Genomic DNA, 19935 nt, shown 5'->3' on the forward strand with positions numbered 1-19935 from the left:
GGGGGTAGAAGAAGAAACTGTGACCGAAAGTCGTGGCAACAGTGACCAAATCATCTCACTGGTAAATGTCAAAAGTCAAGACCCAGCAGAAAGATCAAGACTGCATGCAGACACAACCATTATACTGTTACCAGAAGGAGAAATTCAAAGGTGAAAGAGGAAAGAAAATATGAACGACTCAGTTCCCTTGTTTAGTAAGTGTTAGTCAAAAAAAATGCAATGAAAGGAAAAGGTAAGAAAAAACAAAACAAAAAAAGAAAAACAAGAAGAAAAGCAAACCTGGGCAAACTGGCTCACACCAACTTGAACCCCTTGAAAGAATCTGGAAATCGTCCAACAATCCCAGCACCGCTGCATCCACTGCAGGGCCAAAACTCTTGTAGAAGGGCCTATCATACACCACAATTCACTTTGAATTTGCATCCAGCAGAGCTACAGATTCCCGCTGCAGTGTAGCAGTGCAAAGTTCAGTTTCAAGAGAGTGCTTTCGATCGGAGGTTATAAACACCGGCCCTTGTCTTGCATTTTGGCCCTGCTGTGGGGAAAGGGTCAATCAAAGGCCTCCACTGTGCCTCGCTAAAATTTGGCCAGTGAGGAGGAAAACATTAAAAAAACAATCCGATGTGAAGACTGAGAGAGATCAGCATCCCTGCAGCTCTCAGATCAGCTCTGATCCCAGAATGTGTGCATGGGTGAGAGAGAAATGTATGTTTCTGTGCATGCATGTCTGCAAGTGTATCCATCCACCGGAAGAGGCGTATGAGACTATATGTGCATGCATATGTGCACTGGGACAATGTGGAATATTGTCAGGGAACTAGCATGGCTCACAGTGTGTGTGTGTGTGTGTGTGTGTGTATGTGAGTGTATGTGTGTGCAAGCAGTGATCACATGCTGTTTGCTGTATTCCTGCTGGGTGTGATGGAGTATTGTGTTGGGTCACCAGTGTGTATTCATCATATTGACTGGTAAATATACATGGATTTCCATTTCATTTGTGCAAACATCCACACATATACAAGTCGTGTGTGCTTGTTTGTGTGTGTGTTGTCACTGTGTTAATAGACTCACCAATGACAACAGTGGTGATTTGGTTCCTGCTGGACCCGAGCCGATTCTTGACCTCACAGATGAAGGTGGTGTTGACAGCATCATCCACCTTCCTCACTGTCAGCTTGTTGCCCTCCACCACCACTGTTTCTGGCAAAGGACCAGAAGCCCTGTTGATGGGGAAAAGATGAGAAGGAAGGCGAAGCAGGGAGGACATAAAAGTGAGGTCGTGAGTACAGGTTTTTGGTGAGATCACAAAGGATCAGAGCAGAGAGGAATGGAACAAAGTAATGAAGAAGTAAAGCAGGAGAAGTAAGTCATTGTGTAAATCAGGGATAACAAGAAAAGACGAGACGAGACGGTGGGGACGAAAAGGAAGCAGTGACGAGGTCATATATTTGGAGAAATTGGATAAATAAGATGAAGGGGGAAATTGAAAAGACAAAATCATGAAAGAAAGAAGGAGAATAAAGAAAAAAAAACAGAAAAAATGGGAAAAGACAGAAAATGTGGTTTGAGGAACATGGTTTGTTGCTGCAATATTCAAAGATGGCAGTAATGTGTGAAAAATCATGCGAACAGCCATTCTGTCTCCCTGCTCAATATTCATAAAGAGAAAGCAAGCCATCTGTCCATCAGAACGACTTTTTTTTTCTTTTTTTAAAAAACACAAATGCATTTGAATGTCTACTTAAAAAAATCTTTTGCCAAAGCATGGCAAAGAAACATCCTCTGCCAAGGCCAGTGCCCCGGTTTTATGATTTTAATGAAAAAGTTCCAGAGCTGTACGTAATTTAGTGGGTTTTTCCTTTGCCCATATTCTTCCTCTCGGAGAAGTTTCTGTGTAATGTTGCTGATAAACAACCAGGCAAACAGGCCTTCAAAAAAACGCACCTGTCTCATACACCTGGCTCACCATTTGCCCTTAATTACCATTACAGCGAAAAAGAAGATTGTCAGGCACATTTCTGCAGGGATTACAACTAAAACCCAATTTACAAGAAGGTCAGGAGTAAAATGTAAATAAAAGCAGAAGGCAATAAGACAAAAAGCATCCCAGATATCCTGATGGATTAAGTGTGACTCTTACGCAGTCCAGGTGATTGTTGTGGGCTCGGGGTTGGCGTTAGCCAGGCAGACCAGCGTGGCATCAGAACGGCCAACATACCAGTTGTGGTCGTATCCCTCAATGGACACAGAGGGTAGATCTGAAACACAGAAAAGAGTCACAATAACTTTGAATTTAATCATTTAAATTACAGAAAAATGTTGGAAAATAGCAACAGCTCTAAAGTCTTGCATCAGTTTCATGCTCTCAAACAAACAAAAACCAAGTTGAGATTTAATCCTCATGTATCCAGAGGGCATTAAAAAAAACCAAAAAACAAGGCAATCTTAGCACAAAGAAGGCTGTGTGTGTGTGTGGAAATTTCAAAAAAGCCTTCCTTGTGGCTTTCTTTCCCTTCAGGTTTGAAAAAGAAAAGCAAGTGAGAGGACTATAGGTGTGAGGAGAGGACAGTGTGTCAGTGAGAGTAAGAAGAAGCAGGACAGGATGGTAAGTGTGTGGTGTGATGTGTGTGTTCCTCCTAGAGTGCGCTGACCTATAAAAGCTGATCTGAGTTACACAGTAGACAGGAGACATGATCCTTCACACCATCACTAAACTAACACAAACACAGCGAGGAATCACGCTGTGTGAGCATGCCTGCTGCAGGTCTCCTATCTCTGCGAGCACCAATTTTAAGTACAAGGACATGTTTTTCCACTCCTCACTAAAGGCTACTTCTATTTGAAGGTTACTTTGAATTAAGTTTAAGTTGGGATTTCAAACAGATGAATGAGTGTCCCCTCAAAAGAGCTACATGTGCATGACATGCACACACACACATAAAGTACACACAAATAGGGCACGATGGAAAAAGTTCCTCGACTCCATAAAAAGCATAAACCTTGTTTGATGAAATTTGACCTCTATTTCCTGAACTGAATAAGCAGAAAAAACACTGATGGATGGGTGGATCCCCTTCAATGGACTGCTCCTGCTTATTTAGGTTGTTGCCTGAGAGTTTTCTTGCGACCACTTGCACATACCCATCAGCTGAAAGTGTCTGTTACATCCCCCAGGAGGATGTCTCTTCTCCCTATTAACCCTTTGTTTTGTCCAGGCTCCACCTCCTCTGTCCTGATTGGATGTTGTGCAGAGTCCGGCTAATTGGTAATCAGCAGAGCACTATTTAAGGCCTGTGGAGCTGTTCTTCTGTGCCCTCTGGCCATTTTGGTTGCCATACTTGTGCAGGCTTGCATGCCTTTGTATTTTGTGTGAGCATTGTTGTTTCATGTTCAGACTGCTTGTAGGGGAGAGCTGCCTTTTGTTTTGACACCCTGTTTTCTCCTGTTTATGTGTTGTTAGGTAGGTTAGCGTTATAGGTTGTATATTTTGTTTCTTTGGAGTTAGGTAAGTTTCTTTTATTTCAACATCAGGGATGTTTTGTTTGTTATGTTGGCCTTGGCTCTCCCTGACGTTATACCTCAGTCTGATCCCATCACCAGTATTAAATAAACCTTCTAAAATTACCATCTTGGCTCCTCCTTCTCTATCCACTTTATGTTCGTCCCTTCAAACCCCTAGACTAGCCAGGGGACGTAACAGTGTTCCATGCAACAAAGGCAACCCCTAAACCTGAATTTCATTTCAGCCAGAGGATTAAGTTACCGGGAGCCAAACCTGGGAAGTAAAGTCAGTGAAAAGTGACAATTGCTATTTGAACCCAACGCTTTTTTTTTTTATCAGCAGTAATCTTCAAAACTTTATGCAGACATAATAAATGCTATGATAAAAAAATCACAGACACTTGCAAGTGATCAGTACAGGACTTCCACAGATATACATATCTGGAGGTGTTTTTGCTTTTTATTTAAGAAAATGCATCTTGTAGATACTAAATCTGGGCACGTGCATACAGTACATACTGAGATGTACACTTCTTGAAAGGTAGTTAAGATAATTTAAAAGCTTGACTTGCAGCCATATCACTGTGAATGTCACAGAACAGTCAGGGGTCTTGTCCTCGTAAGACAAGCGCATGTAAGAACAACATTTCTCTCAACAACATTTGACATGCACGCTTTGATTGTGTGTGGATGCCACCTAAAATTTAGAGATTATAAAACCAAGCCGAAAGAAGACAATCTGTTCCATCTTTGCAGTAACCGACAGCAAGGTCACACCGTTGAGACGATGCTGGCGGCATCCCTAAATCTCTTGAAAGCCACGCTGAACCTGTGTAATATTTTAATCCCATGCAAATTAGAATGGAATTTAATGGATTCATTTAAAGCAGTGTGTGTGTGTGTGTGTGTGTGTGTGTGTGTGTGTGTGTGTGTGTGTGTGTGCTTATTTGTGTGCAAAATGTGTGTTTGTGATTTTTTTCTATGCACCTGAGGGCCAAAAGACCTAAAAGGACAAATTAAAGAAAATTCTTTGGGGGCATTTTCTTCATCTTACTTTTTAAGCGCTCTCTGTAAAGTTTGGGTTTACTGCAGATTGAACATTCTGAGTTTCCATACGCATCTGCTTCATCTGTCCTCATATTGCATGTAATTAAAGATTTCTAAGTGCATGCATTTGTCATAATCTGCTGATAAATTAACAACTAAGGAGAACCAGCAATGAACGCAGAGCCCATTAAGGGTGCTACAATTAATAGTGCACAAAATCCTGCAGTTTTATAGCTAATCAGCAAAGGATTACACTCCAAAACAGGATATAAGCAACAGGCTGCTGGATGCGTTAGTTGCTAACCAAGGATCTTGTGGTACAGTTAGACATACCGAATAAACCAACCTTGGCTGAGTTTGCTTTTGGCTGGTTTTAAGCTCATTACCTCAGTTATTCAGCAAAGAGTTCCAGCAGTGGACTGCAACATGATATACCACTGTAATTTAATCAATTCCAAGTACACAAATACTGTCAGCGAAAACTTGTCCTTGTTAGATCATGATGTGCATTCACAAGGCAGTTCACAGTCTATCTGCGTACATTTGCACCACTATCCCAAATGTGTTGTCACATATTCTGCAGGTTTGCTATACTATTTCGACAATGGCAATGTAAGATATAGCAAAATACTCTTATTTGTTTATTTTCCCTAGAAAATTACTGTTTAGTCAACTTTATTTCAATTGCATTTTTTCCCCTTGTTGTTCCCACCAGTGGGGCCCTGCCGTGAATTCAAGTAACACTGCATTACAGAAACAGTATATAATGCCTCTCAGTTAGTGGTAAAGCACTTGCAAGTGACTGTGAAAGTTAAGGGCTCCAGGTTCTTTGAAAAGCACTGATCTGTGTCTGAAATTGCATGCACTTTCAAGTTATTTAAAACTTTAGTTGGTCTTGTGATCATTGAAATAAAGTACCCCGTTAGGGAACACAATTCTAAGTGCTTTGTTCAAGAGTGTATATATGTGTGTGTCTTCCTTACACTCCACAGATAGCTTGATAGGGTAAACCCAAGGCTGCTTCTGTGTCTTCTGGTTGACTCTGCAGATCACTTCCCTGCCGTTGTCTGCCGGTGTAGGGACCAGCCGATACTCGCTGCGTACCGTCACTGTGCCGTCTGGCCCGCTCGTGGTGCTGGTCGAATGATTGCCTCCCACTGGCGCCAACCACTCGATCGTGGCTGCTGGTTTGGCGTCCGCTGCCTCACACCGGGCTACCACCACCGACTTGGTGCCAGCTTGGACAGTCACACCATTGGCCGAATTCTTGGGCTTGGCTGGGGGGATGATAGATAAGAAAGACAAGGCGGGGAGTTAAGTAGGAGAGTCCAAGACAGAAGGCACGGAGAGGGAAACAGAGAGAAAAGAAAAGTGGCAGTGCAGGGAGAAAGATAAAAGAAGGGCGGTGAATGGAAAGGGACATCAAACAAGAGGCCCAGGGAGAGGAGAAGAGGGAGGAGGGCAGGGAAAGCACAAGAGGAGGAGGTGGTTCAGTTTGTTGTGCATATATACTGTGGTGGCATCCTACTGTGGCTGTAATGAAATACCGAGAGAAGCAGGAGGCCCTCTGGTGTGACTCTGGGCCAGTCCACTTCATAGGGACAGAAAGAGGAAACACACATAGATCCGTAAAACCGCATACACCAGCCAATGCAAGTGTTATAAAGAATCATAACGTTTATACCATGATATGTAATGAAAACAGTGTGAAAATGGTCAATTTTATTTGGATAAAACAGTCAGTTTTGAGTTACTGTCACCAAAAATTGCTTTGCTGGTAATTCCCAATTGAATTGAAGCCAAAATCATACTAGTAGTTTCAACAGCAAAATGCACGAAATTGCTTTCCATCTTTGTAATGTTAGGTTTGTCAAACTGTATAGAACTTCTAGAAAGTGCCAATTTTCTACGAAAACGTCCTCCCCTTCTTAGAACAAACTGCTACACTATCAATCTATCAGCAAATGTCACCGAATTCCATTATTTTGTGATGTCAAGTCTTGAAATTTCCTTGTTTTGTTACACCCACTCACCTCAAACATGCATCATTTTGCACTGCACAATATGATTTCAGAAATTCCCCCCAAACGCCTTTAAATCTGTTTTATGTGTCTGTAGGCTATGCAGAGAGACAGTAATGGACATGCTGAAATTGAAAGATTTTTCATATCAAGAAAAAGTGAGGCAGTTACCAAAAACAGCGTATCGCCTCCTGATTCACTGAGGCTTCTGTTTTGTCTGTCCTCGTCGGTGGATTTCTTTTCATTAAATGTCTCAAGAAAGAAGTCCTTCACTCTAAGGACAGACAAAATCTTTATCTCTGCTGCAGCTATACTCTAAATTTTAAAAAGTGCCATTTGGTGCCTTAATGTTATAAACAACCAAATATCCATGAGAATAAAAATACAAGGTACTATTAACTTGCAAAACAAACTTTAGCCTTTCCAACAGTGGTAAATGCTTTCCATTAATACTTAATTTTAATTTTTTTTAATGCACCCATTAAAGGTGTTAATTTCAGAGCCTGGTAAGACCAGCACTTAAAATAATAATGAAGTTGTATAAATTCACATCACACTTTGATTTGTTCACAGGTATAAAGTGCAGCACAATGTTTCACATTAAATTCAGCTCCTATGAAATTTATGTAATGACAGCGAGCAGTCTGACGGCGCTGACCTTAAAAAGAAAATACATAGTAAGTCATCGTAACTAGCTATTTTTTCCCCACTTTATTTCATATTCTTTCTCAAAGTTTAAACTTTGTGTGTAAAGTAAGAATCTAGAATGCACAGCATCAGTAGTTGAACAGTTAGATATTTTTCCTCCTTTTCTGCCTCTTTACAAATTAGTTTGAAATGTAATCATGGTTATTACATTAAACTAGCTGTGAATAAATATGCCTTCAATGAAGATGTCAGTTTTATTAGTTTCTAGTCCACCAGAATCCTCTGAGGTTTTAACCAGAAACTGTCATTATCACTGACAAGGGAACATGTCCACCTAAATCATGGAGAGCATTATGGACATGCTGTGCTCCATGTAAATACCAGATTGGCTGTCACTTCCCAACTATCCTGTGCACATTTGCGGTGCTGGAGCATAACCAGCAGATTCTGGCAAACCCACTACCTTTGTCTCTGTTTTTGCTTTTGTTAACCTCATTTTTTTTTTCTTTAATTCTGCTCAATGCCTCACTTACATATGGATAGACAACACTGCTTCAGTCAAAATGGCTACTGTCAATCAACTTGTTCACGACGAGTGTTACATTTAAAATAGCACAGAGCAGCCAAAGAAATCTCTAGTGGGCTACTGTCCAAGTACTCATGAAACCTAGCAGTGTGGGTAGTGTGTAACTGTGACGAGGATTGCATCTAATGTGCATTTCTTTCAATTTTGAAATAAAACCCCTCAAATTAAAGCATTTTATGTAGCATCCAGAATCTTAAATGGAATTTGGTGAACCACCAGTCTTGAAGAACAAAAACAGATTTGTTTGCAGGTTAAACTATAGAATAAAAATATGTATCTGGAATCATTTATGGACAAATGCTTCCACTAGCAGCTGAACACAGAAGCATTGTTGTTTCCATTTACTTACTCATTAGAGACAAACTGGAAAAGAGCAGCTGTGACTCACTCGATACTCTTGGTTACAAGGTACAGTATCTGCTGGCTATGCTTGCAGTGCCCACTTCAACCTCAAGGACCACGTATTTTGGAAAAAATGAATGAACTCACTTTCTTTAAACGAGCCTGTCAATCACTGCTAATTAGACATCATTATCTTGCTGCTGCCTCTGGGCATTTCCAAAATTTTTTAAATGGGTGCCAAAAGGGGAGACCATGAACATGCTCATGTGCAGCCTTGTGTGTCATTACAGATTTATTATGTGAAAAGTTCTGTTGCACGAGATTTTAAACATAATTCTGTGTTGGATAATTGTTTTGCAAAGTGTTTAGACTTTTAACTTAATTAAAACTTAAGTACTTAAGCAGCTTAATAATGCACAGTATAATTAATATATATTTAAACTATCCAAAATAAATGTAGTCAATATGCAGAATGACACATTCCAGATTCATGTACATAATATTATTGTCTCATAATATGGATTTTTTTTGATCTGTATATCTGTTATGTTGCAGTTGTTGATGATTTTAATTACCTACATATATTAAGGGAATTCATCTGCAAAAAAAATCTAAAGTGCAATAATTGCATCCGAAATAAAACAGAGTAAAAGCTGAAAGCAGGGTAACATAAAAATATTTCACTCAATGACAAGTACATTAAACCTCAGTAAAGGACATGAGTAACTGAACTGTTGCATTCCTTCTGGTCCTATCCAGGCTCTCATAACGATGGTGGGGATTCTCAGATTAACATTACTCCAGTCCAGTGGCTTTGTTGAGGGCCACCGAGGGAAGCCAATTAGATTTGGGGGCACTGGGGGAATGGGGGAACACTCCCTGCCTCCCTTTTGGACTGCCTTTGTGTTGTAAGGCCTGCATCACCTCTTTGACGAGAACACGGTTGTGTGCCGTTATAACTTTCTTTCTCCTCTACGTTTCTGTTCTAGCTGCTCACTGATGATTGACTGAGGCCAGCTCTGTCTGTCTATCATCCTTAGCATCTAATCCAGTTTCACCTCCCTCCTTATGTTCCAGCCCTTAAAGTCAGTCATAACAACATAATTACACATCAAGGCTCCATGCTACTACGCAGATTGGTACTTGTTTCAAGCGTAGATAGCTCAATTATCTGGAGTTTTTTTATGGTAGACAGACAGACACTCATTTAGATTCTTCTTCTTATATTTCTCTACTCTTATTAATAATAATAATAATAATAATAATGGACTGGATTTATATAGTGCTTTTCAAGGCACCCAAAGCGCTTTACAATGCCACTATTCATTCACTCTCGCATTCACACACTATTATGACACTTTGTAGTCTTAATCATCATACAGATGAGTCTGTTAGCTTTGACAGGTTTATTTTAATTGACTTCAAATTTAATAACAAGAAAATCTAACATAAGCCAAAATTAGCATCACATATTACATACTTGCACATTTTTTTTCTGAAACCTGAAAATCATATAGAAGAAGAAACAAAAGGAAGGAAAAACGAGCAGAGATAAAGTGAGACAAGAGAGGTGAGGGAGAAACTGGAGGAAACAGAAGCCAACAGAGGAAAGAGACAGAAAGAGACTGACCGGGCAGAGAGTAAAGCAGGATGGCAGAAAGGGGTTCGGATTGATCTAGCAGTTTAGACGAGTCAGGAGTATCCTTCCCTGATGTGTTTCGTGACACTGCATTCAATTGAGCCTGTTGCTACTCCTCACATCAGTCTGAGGCGAGTACAGAGCAATTAGAAGGCAAGCGGGAAGCCATGCTAACAGAGTTAACAAACGCTGCAGCCCCAACACCCATCCTTATCACAGACCTCCGAACACGTCACCACCCCCCGGCGGTAATATCAAAAGGCTGAATGTCGGAAATTGACAGGGAGAAAGGAAAAATGCATTAAAATAATGTTTCCAAACACAGTTAACTGCATGAGGTGTTTGGTTTATAAAACCAAGCACTTAGAAAGAAATGTGTTCAAAAGGTGAACGCATCATACTCCCCACATGCTTCATTTTAAGTGTTCCAATTGCATTTTAATTCGTGTTTTGACCAAAGACTTTGGTAATCATAACAAAAGCATTGCAGTTAAAAACTTTTCTAAACTCTCCCAAAGCAGCAAATTTATTTGCCCTCTAGAAACAATTAGATTTCAGAGCAACACATTTTCAGAAGAGACCATTTTCCCGCCTTCCTTTATATAAAGATTTGTTGTGAAGCCGTCACTGTACTGATAGAGATTCTCATCACTGTTCGGCAGGGATGACACCTACCCCAACTTGAACCCATGACTTCTCTAAGATTGTCTCTTCACAGAAGAAGGCCTCTCACTGGAAGGTTGCCAGACTGAATCATAAACACGATGGGGCTATCTGCCAAACACAAAGATTTGAGAGTGTGAAGCCAACTGTTGCTGAATTAAGGTGGCATTCGGGTAAGACAGCTGACATCTGTCATAGTGGCAGAGCTTGTGTTGAAACCAACCAAGCACCAGAAAGCAAATTAGTGAAGCCAAGTACTGACCTATATTACTGCTTATATTTGGAGATTGAAGATTCCACCATAGAAACATACGTATGGAACCATAACAGTTTGATTATGAGAGTAATATTCAAATTGTGTAGATCAGATTAGAAGTGGTTTTATGTACATAGTTTATACTTCATACATCTTTGAAACCACGATTATGGAACCTGTCCTAATCTAATTCTCTAAAAACTTTCAGAAGTTCACATATGAAAATTACTATATCCAATCTTCATATTTTACAACAGTAGACAGCACTATGTACCTAATGGCTCAGTCACACCACAGTAAAAGCAGGACAACATCCTCTATAAGAGTAGGAAAAACAGGTGGTTGCCACATGACTGTATTGGTGATTCTTTACATTTGGCAACTGGTTGCCAATAGTTGTGGTGACCAACTCAACTAAACCTCAACCTCTGGGTGACCATTTTCAACCATAAGGCGACTGTCAGTTACCTGACAGGAGGTAACCTGCCTCCAAACAGTGACTCTCGGTAAAGTTTTGCAAAAAACCGCTGTCTAATTTATGAATGCATGAGAGATTGCCAACACACTGCAATCAATCTGAGTCAGTGACTGAGTGCAACTTGTCTGTGATGCAACTCTTTGCAATTGGACAGTCTACTCAGCTGGCTGGCAACTTGCTGGATTCTGGTTATTTTTCAAAATAAAAGCAAGCTTGCTGAATATATAGCATTTTGCAGTTAAATAAAACACTTACCGCAACTACCACGTTATTCATAGAGGAATGTCTGAGCTTATGTTTCAGATCTACAAGGTTCTGGATGAACTCTAAATGTAAGCAGTAAATGTGATTTTGTGCATCAGAAATTTCCACTGATTTATCAAAGACACAACAGAACGCATATAATTGCCATGTTTGAAGCAACTATTTCAAAGGCAATGAGATGGTGATATCATTGCACATTGTTACAACAACTTTGGTTGTGCTGCAGTCTTTAGTGTGACTGTAGCATGTAGCTTGAGACTCCACACCGCGTTCGCTAGTTGATCTGACCACTTTTATGCATGTGACGCTTAACTGCAGCTTTTTAGCCTTTCAACCACTTCCAATGGAGATTTTAATATAAGCTACTATAACAAAATAACACAGAAACAGAGCCAGGAGAACATATTGAGCAGCACTGCCTGGTGGTATCCAAGTTTCCTCTGTGTCTCCTTCTTTAAAAACAGATTTATTCAGTGCCGTGCCCTGATGAAGGGCAGACAAGTGATGTAATTTTTTATTTTCTACTCTGCTGCATACATTAGCCGGAAATCAATAAAGGCTTCTGGATCTTGTTAAATTTTTGGAATTCATGTCTCATCGGCTGCCCAGGTTTGTAAACACCTTGCCTTGCCACACTGCTGCTGAATATTTCCAGTCAGTGTTGGGGAAAAAATTCTGTTAAGTTCTCTACCTCAGCTCAACTTTAACAATACATGAATATTCAAGCAACACAAGAATAATTTAACCTCCAATTATTCTGCTGTTTGTGATGTTTTGACAACTCATTATTGGCTGTTCTAAATGTTGACAAAATGCATTAATTTAAGCATGAGACTAATTTAGCTAATTTAAGCTTGAGAGCACTGGCTAAGTGCCATGAATGAAACAAATAAATAAATAATTTCCAGAGTCGGTATTGTTATGCAAACAGTGAAAGCAGAAAACAGCTAATTTTGACTTCTAAGCTCAGCTCACTTTTGCCTCTGAAAGCAAAATCTAAAAGCACCTTGAGGCATCACATTTCAAGACTGTGTTCGACTGCATTTAACAGCATTTTGACTGATTCATTGTTTCTCCTCGAGGCCAATTGTAAACTCAGCAGCATTTCTCCCTTTTATTTTACCCTCCCATGTCAGGTAACAACTCAGAAATAGGAAAATGGATACTGTTCCATTTCATACAATTTGTTGCTACATTGCAATATTTGTTATGGTGTATGCTGACTGACAATCTTGGCATTCAGAAGCTGCCTGTGTGCTTGTTTTATATGGGCTATATTATATAAACACATCAAAATTTCAGTTTAATTAACAGATTCTGGAAAAAAACAAATACATAAATACACTGAACATGAAATGAGCGCTGCCCCTGTAGCCCAAACAGACTAAACTCTCTCTTTAACCTTTATTCATCCAGCAAAGGTTTGCTTTACTTTGTCTTTTCACCTGGGAGCTGCCCAACACTGCTGCTGGCCACCACGCAGCTGCGTGGATCTATTGAGGTCATAATACTCTACAAAAGGATGCCTGAGACAAACAAAGCTGAGGGTGGCCAGGCTAATTTAGTCATTTTCTTAGTATCACTTGAAATAATAAGTCAAATACTCATTTTTGAATAAAAAAAACAAAAACTTCAGCTGAAGAAGTGCCTCACAGACATCTGATTTGCAGAGTTAAAGTAGAATAAAGCTGCAATAAATTTACAAATGAAATTGTAGCGACTGCTGGAGTTATTAAGGGCGCTGTGTTTGATATTTAAAAACCAAATTGTTACATTACGAGTAATTAAGAAAATATTTTTTTTGTTTCTATAGCCAGTGTTTGAAAGTTAGTTAAAGGATATTTTATTCCCGAGCAGAAAAACGTGGCTTATTCAGTGTGCCAGCTTGTATTTGTGCAGTTAGTTTAATTTTAGTGACTTGTTTAATTTGTTTATGTTTTTAGTTACCCAATAAATAAAATTACAGTTTTCAGTTTTATACATGTGTTTGACAGATTTCTAAAATATCTGTGTTTTCTTATTGTTTCTAATTATGACAGTTGGTCTAATAAGTACGTTGTTAGATTATTTCGATTTTCTTATTTAAGAAAATATTAGTTAAAATTAGTTAGATGTGCAGTAACTACATATCTGTTGTTTTTTAATTAGGTCTTGCTCTATTAATATCTATATGAATATAGATATGAGTCTCTGCTCCTGGCTCTTTCTCAACTCAGCTCTCTGTTTCTTACCAGCAACTTGAAAAGGTGTTAAACAATGTAGCACTACACCTAAGTCAGAAAATGCCATGCTGCATTGGAGTAATTTGGCTATATTTGTTCAAACTAAAAAAGGTTCTGAAGAGAAAATTCATACAGGGCAGCTTAGAAGTCAGAGTATTAGACTGGAAGTATTTTATCTGCAACATTTAATAAATTATAGAAATAGATAACAAGTCTTTACAGGATTTCTGCCAGAAAACTTAAGACCAATCGATGTGAACAAACCCAGAGGACATGTACTGTGTGGCACAAACAAATACATTGGTGGTTTTATTGCTACTCTCTCTTGCTGCGAGGAGAGAAAGAAAGACGCCGAGGGAACAGTTGATGTCATTAACAAAGAATGATGAGTGGTTACCACAAAAACAAAGGAAAAGGCGGCTATGAGCTGAACAGTTAAAACTGTAGCAAGTCATGATATTTCTCTCTTTTTTATAATTCCACCAACTTTTTCAAATGTTTTTAGACAAATAGCTAACTAAGACACTGGGCTAAGCTAACTAGGATTGCTTGCATTAGCAAGTATCATAAAAACAGATAATTAAACTGGCAGGACTTTGGGCCCATTACTTGATTATATTATTAAACAGCTAATAACATGTAGATATCGTTAGCGAAAGCATGTTTCCAGTCACCAGCTCTGCCAAAAACCCAAAGCCCACAGGCAGGTTTGGTTCCTTGGGTGAGAGTATAATGCTGTGGCTGTCACAATACTTGTTTTTCGAAACAGTGATATGTAATTTAGCATATTAAAAGAAACATAGCTTTAATTAAAGATCCAAAGGAAATCAACAAAAAGTTATGTTTGCTAAACAATATTCAGTATTATAATTGAACGCCCTCATTTTGCAGCTCACAACTTAAAGACTTTGCATTTATTTAACACTGAAAATACAAAAATAAATGATATACCCAAGATCACCTAGTAGTAACTTAGCAGTACCACATTTCAATACACACAGCACTAAAATACAGTATGCACCAGCACCATGGAACAAGGAGTTTTTCAACAGATGGTATGGCCCCCACAGAAATCTGATCTCCACATCATCCATCCAGTCAATCTGGGATTACATGAAATAACAGAAGCAATTAAGTGAGCCTAAACTCACAGAAGCACTGGGGCAAGTTCTCCAAGATGTTTTGGAACAGAGTACCTGCCAAGTGCTTAAAATAAACAGAAAGTAAACTGTTACTACAAATAAACCTTAAAAGGCATGGGTGGTTACATCATATATTATCATTGGATTTACGACTCTTGCGACTAAAGTCAACTCAAATCACTCCAATTTTACTGCTTATTTATTGCATTCGTGCAGTGTGGTGTACATGTTATGTTGACATTTTCTAGAGATTTCTAGTCTTCAGATACTAAGTTAAGAAAAACTTAGCTAGATCCATTCATTCAGGTCACCGCTTTATCATTGCTAGCTGTTGAAAATCTGTAACTTCTGCCAATTTCACTCGGTTGCTAATGGATTCAGGCCAGTGGCCCTCCAGTCTCTGGTCCATTGTTTTAACCTTTGGACCGAATCTCCCTCCTCAAAGTTTCACAGACTACTACATTTGCGTCTCACCTGCAATTGTATTTCTGTCCTACTGGCTATACTACATCTGATAAGATGCAGTATAACTGTCTACCATCCATTTCATATGGTCCCCATCCAGGACAATATGATATAATTCACTGCCAATTGAGTGATTCTTTATTCACACCACAATAAGTGGTAATAAGATTGGCTGGCTATGCCACTGCATCCAATAAGTTATAATACAATTGGCTGTCAGGATTATGTATTCACACTTAAATAAGTTGTGATATAATTGGAGTGCTGGTGGTTCTATATCAAATAAAATGTAATATGATTGGCTGGCAGTAGCTGCGGATTCAATAAGATCTAATCTGATTGGCTCATATGGATTCTATATATCCCATAAGGTAAAATATGACAGTTTTCCAGGGACTTTGAGGCACTTTGTTTTCCAAGTGCATTTTACATGGACTCTGTCCCAGAGAGCCTGGCACGCCACAGCTCCAGACAAAAGGCGAGTCAGTGAGCTTTCCAGCAGGTATTTCCCAGTCTAGCTCTGTTTTGCGCCAGCAGAAGCAGTAGTTTAGGAGGATTAGCCCACATCCATCTGCAAGTAAGCCAGAATATCTTTCCATGTTTTCTCTGCAAGACAGCCAAGTTCTGTATCTCCTCTGTTTTCTGTGCGGGAAGGTTCCAGGACGGATTTTGTATTGTTTTGCAAAGGTTTTCTCATAAAACAACTGAGTAAAATGCATAAACACATGAAAGGCAGTGTAAAACCATGAACCATTATAGCTGCTGCTTCTATAATGAGGTAGTGTAATGCAGTTTATTGTACAGTCGCCTTTTACAGCGCCTTGCATAAAGTCTGTGTGCTGTTTTAATGTTGCAGATCAGGGGCCAGCATTTGAAGCCTACACTGTGTCGCCACTCCAGTCCAGTTTCAAGAAACTCTTTGAAACAGGACTGCTAAGCACAACTAAAACTCACACTTTGCGCAAAAGAAAAGCACTCAAGATATGCTGTAGCTTAAAAGGATCAACGAGTGATGGGCAAATTTACCAGACAGACGTTTTAATTAGTAAATGTAATGTTTCAGTTCAAAGTCTGTCATCTTAGCTCATTCCCTTTTCCTGCTCCCATTATGACAGCAGTGCTAAATGTATGAGATCTTTATTGCACAAGCACTGATGTAGGCCATATTTTTATGGCACTACAAAACAATCAAGGGAACTGTTGTTATTCACATTCAGGCATGAAGCCTCCTCAGTGCCGTTAACTGAAAGAGAAAGACAGCAGCATCTGATTCCTTTGTAAGCGGAGTGCAAATGGGAGGACATGTGGGTGGATGAATAACACCAGCTGTCTACGATTACAAACAGGATGTGTCCCCTGTTAGAAGCAACTAAACTTCCACTCACTTTCAGAAATCAAGACGCTGAGGTAACGCAAGCATTCCTTCAGGTTTCACATTCTTGGCTCTAAGTGGTTGCGCAGGTGGTGCAAAGCAAACCTTTTTTGGGGGATATCTTGGCAAAATAACACGATTAAAGGTGTGTTTTATTAGCGGTTTTCTGCTTCTGCTTTTTGTCCACCCATGAATGTGCAGACAAATACAACTAACTTACTTTGATATGAGGAAAAGTAAAGAATGTGATGATTCTCACAGAAGCTGTGGATTTACACAAATTCTGCTGATTTCAAGGCTGATTAAACGTTGAGCTGCAGTGGACACTGACGTTATGAAGTGCTGTGAAGAGAGTTAAAGTCACGCTGATCTAAAAACTATGGTAATCACACATGCATATGCATAGGCCATATTTGATTGTCAGAACAAGGGCCATGTTTTAACATGCACCGTGACAATAGGGTTAGTACCTTAACTATGTCAATGAGGCATGTGTCATCATCGCTACTGCAGCTCGTACCACTGATCTAAGTCTGTCCTCTGAATCTGAATCTCTCCCTCCATTTCCCTGTAAAATCTCATGCTAACCAAAGACAGTTTTTTGTTTTTTTAATTTTCCTTTTCCATTCATCTGATCCAAACACAAAGTGGGATGCAGCGCTGACATCTTTATCTATCTTCATTCAGTGCACTGTAGAGGCTCACGATGTGATCTGAATGTAACACGTACAAGTTATAATTAAAGTCAAAGACAGTGATTATTATGCAGCCCTATCAGCCACTTTTACTTACATAAGTAAATAACAGTCTGATTTCTGAAATACAAGGTTTCTGATATTATGTTAATCATTGTCTTCGAATAATCACAATAAGGACTCAATAAATAACTAAATGTATTATTTTGCCAAACACAACATTGAACAATTAAACTGCTTTTTGCATTTTCAATGGTGTTAAGAGTTTGATAGCAGAAGATGCTGATGTTGTGTTCATGCACAGAATCAGAGTCTGTTGATAAGTTATCAGGGCAGAGCATCTTTTGAACTTGTTTCATGCTGAAATACTAATCGTCCAGACAAAGTTGAGTAAGCAAGCCAACAAAAGCACCAAGCAACAAAAGCAACAGCTGAACATCTCATGTCCACACACAGCCCCATAACAAACACAAACAGCTGTACAGAGCAGACCCTTTGCAGGATTTCTCTGCTGTATCTGCTCTCAGCATCTGCGTCACCATCACAAAGTTCCTTTTGCAGGGACTCTGTAACACTTTGTAATTTTTCTTGCTCACAAGCAAAGTTCTAAACCAGTTGGACTGGATTCTAAACCAGTTAAGATGTTTCACAAGGGACATGCAGACTTTCTGCTTCAATTTGAGTCACTGATAAGGAGAATTGCATGAAGTGCTTAGAGTAGTGAAATTAAATAAATTTTTTATACAAAGGCTGCCATTTTCAGAGACTCAAAAGTAATTGGATAAACTAAGGTGATTCAAAAGATAATAATATTTTCAACAGAAACCTTTTAGTGCTTTACCATCAGTTTGAAAGCATGTGGTTTTTGCTATCTCTCTGATCGAGGTTTTGCAGCTTACACTTACATCTCTTAAGACCTAATGTTGTAGATTCCAGTGAAAAAATACCAAATACAAGTTCAAAGCTTGAAATAAACTCCAGATCTTTTCTCTGTTCAGTACCTACCTGGCCATGAACCTGCTTATCAGTTCAGTTACTCTGAATACCTGAGTATCAGGGAAAAATATATAAAAATTGCTTTAATTCCTATACAATGGTTGAATGCCTTGAATTAAAGCTGAAAGTGTGCAATGTCATTTTCATTGTTTGATTTAATAGCCAGTGTGACGGTGTAGACACAGAGGCAAAATTACATAAAGCTGTATCATTGTTAAACTACTTAAAAATATAGCAAATGTACAAGAAAAAATTGAGTATAAAAGTGAACAAAAAACTGACTTATTATGAACTAAACTGTGATTTTCAACAAGAAATAAAAAAAAAAGAACTATACTCTCAGCATATGTCTCTAAATGCCCCGAGGTAGGAACAGTGATCTTGGCAGAGAATATCAACCCCGCCACAGTCCCATATCGCGCACAGCTTTGGCACATATGCCTCCATATTAGAAAGTTTACACAAGAAGAGACTGAAACTGGCTAATTACAGCTTAACAATCATGTAATAATAACATTACACATGTTTTAAGTAATGAACTTGGCATTAACAGTCAAAAATCAAAGTAATCTTGTCCATTTCTTGAGAAAAGTCCAGATCATCAGAAGTATGATTATAAAAATCAACTACTTGTTTTCTCAATTTACATAACAAAATAACAACATATCAGCAATGCTTCAAACTTACTACAAAACTTTGTTTAAATAAATACAAGCACAACATGAAAAGTACTGCACATACTCAAGTCTCAAACTGAGCCTTAGAATAAACAACTCATTTATTGGATCTTGCAGACTTCGTACTGATCAACTCGCATCAACCACTTCTCAGAAATTAACAGTGTTTGTACACATAAAGGCCATTATCTGTAGAGCCACAGAATCTTTTTTGGCGGTCACTCTTGTTTTTCAGTCCATGTGTAACCAGCATCTACCCCTGAGAATACTCGTCAGCTGCTTTAAATTGCTTCTTCTTAGACTCTGGATCCAGTGGGAACTTGTTTTTTTCAGAAAGCTGTGATAAGCAGATGGCTGGGAAGGCACTTGTCAAGGCTGATGTAGCAGAACATCTTTTGAAAGCTTGTTTTATGCGCAGCTCTCCTTTGCAGAAAAGTGTAAATAGTGCTGACCTTAATGCGCTTTAACCCTTCGTATTTAGCTGTGTCTGAAACGTATAAATGCCTGCAGCTTTTATCAGAGGGAGAAAACGATTTTATGCAATCTTGTGTGGACACTTACAAAGCATGATGAGGGTGGTTGTCCCTTGTTCATTTCCAGTAGGATAGGTGGCGTACTCGCAGGTATAGCGACCGGCATCGGACATTCTCAGGTTAGAAATCCTGATGGATGGGTTCTCCAGACTGTTGTGAAGGAACACAACGCGGTCCTTGAAGGCCACATTAGGGAAACTCTGTCCATACACCGGGTGGTACACAGCAATGTTGTCCCTGTGCCCGTCAGAGGGTTCCCATATCCAGGACACCTGATAAGAATCAAGAATTTATAAACGGCAGCGGTTACAGTTTGCCCGATTATTCTTTTCATTGCTTTTATTTTTATGGTACACAACTATAGCTCATTAAAGAAGATAAATTCGTG

The 19935-nt window shown here is 39.2% G+C and overlaps 1 protein-coding gene across 3 annotated transcripts in view; it reads right to left on the bottom strand.

The window, feature by feature from the left end:
- pvrl2l (PVR cell adhesion molecule related 2 like) overlaps positions 1-19935 on the bottom strand; it is a 319332-nt gene that overhangs the window by 171283 nt on the left and 128114 nt on the right. For all 3 annotated transcript variants that reach the window (XM_042228113.1, XM_005941205.3, XM_005941204.3), the window contains exons 3-6: positions 19576-19819; positions 5532-5825; positions 2141-2258; positions 1072-1220 (exon numbers count right to left, since the gene is read on the bottom strand). In XM_042228113.1, the coding sequence (XP_042084047.1) occupies positions 1072-1220; positions 2141-2258; positions 5532-5825; positions 19576-19819 (805 nt within the window). The remainder of the gene's footprint in view (positions 1-1071; positions 1221-2140; positions 2259-5531; positions 5826-19575; positions 19820-19935) is intronic.

This window comes from Haplochromis burtoni, unplaced genomic scaffold, assembly GCF_018398535.1.
Source record: "Haplochromis burtoni strain Fernald_Lab_line unplaced genomic scaffold, NCSU_Asbu1 Contig_305, whole genome shotgun sequence".
NCBI lineage: Eukaryota > Metazoa > Chordata > Actinopteri > Cichliformes > Cichlidae > Haplochromis > Haplochromis burtoni.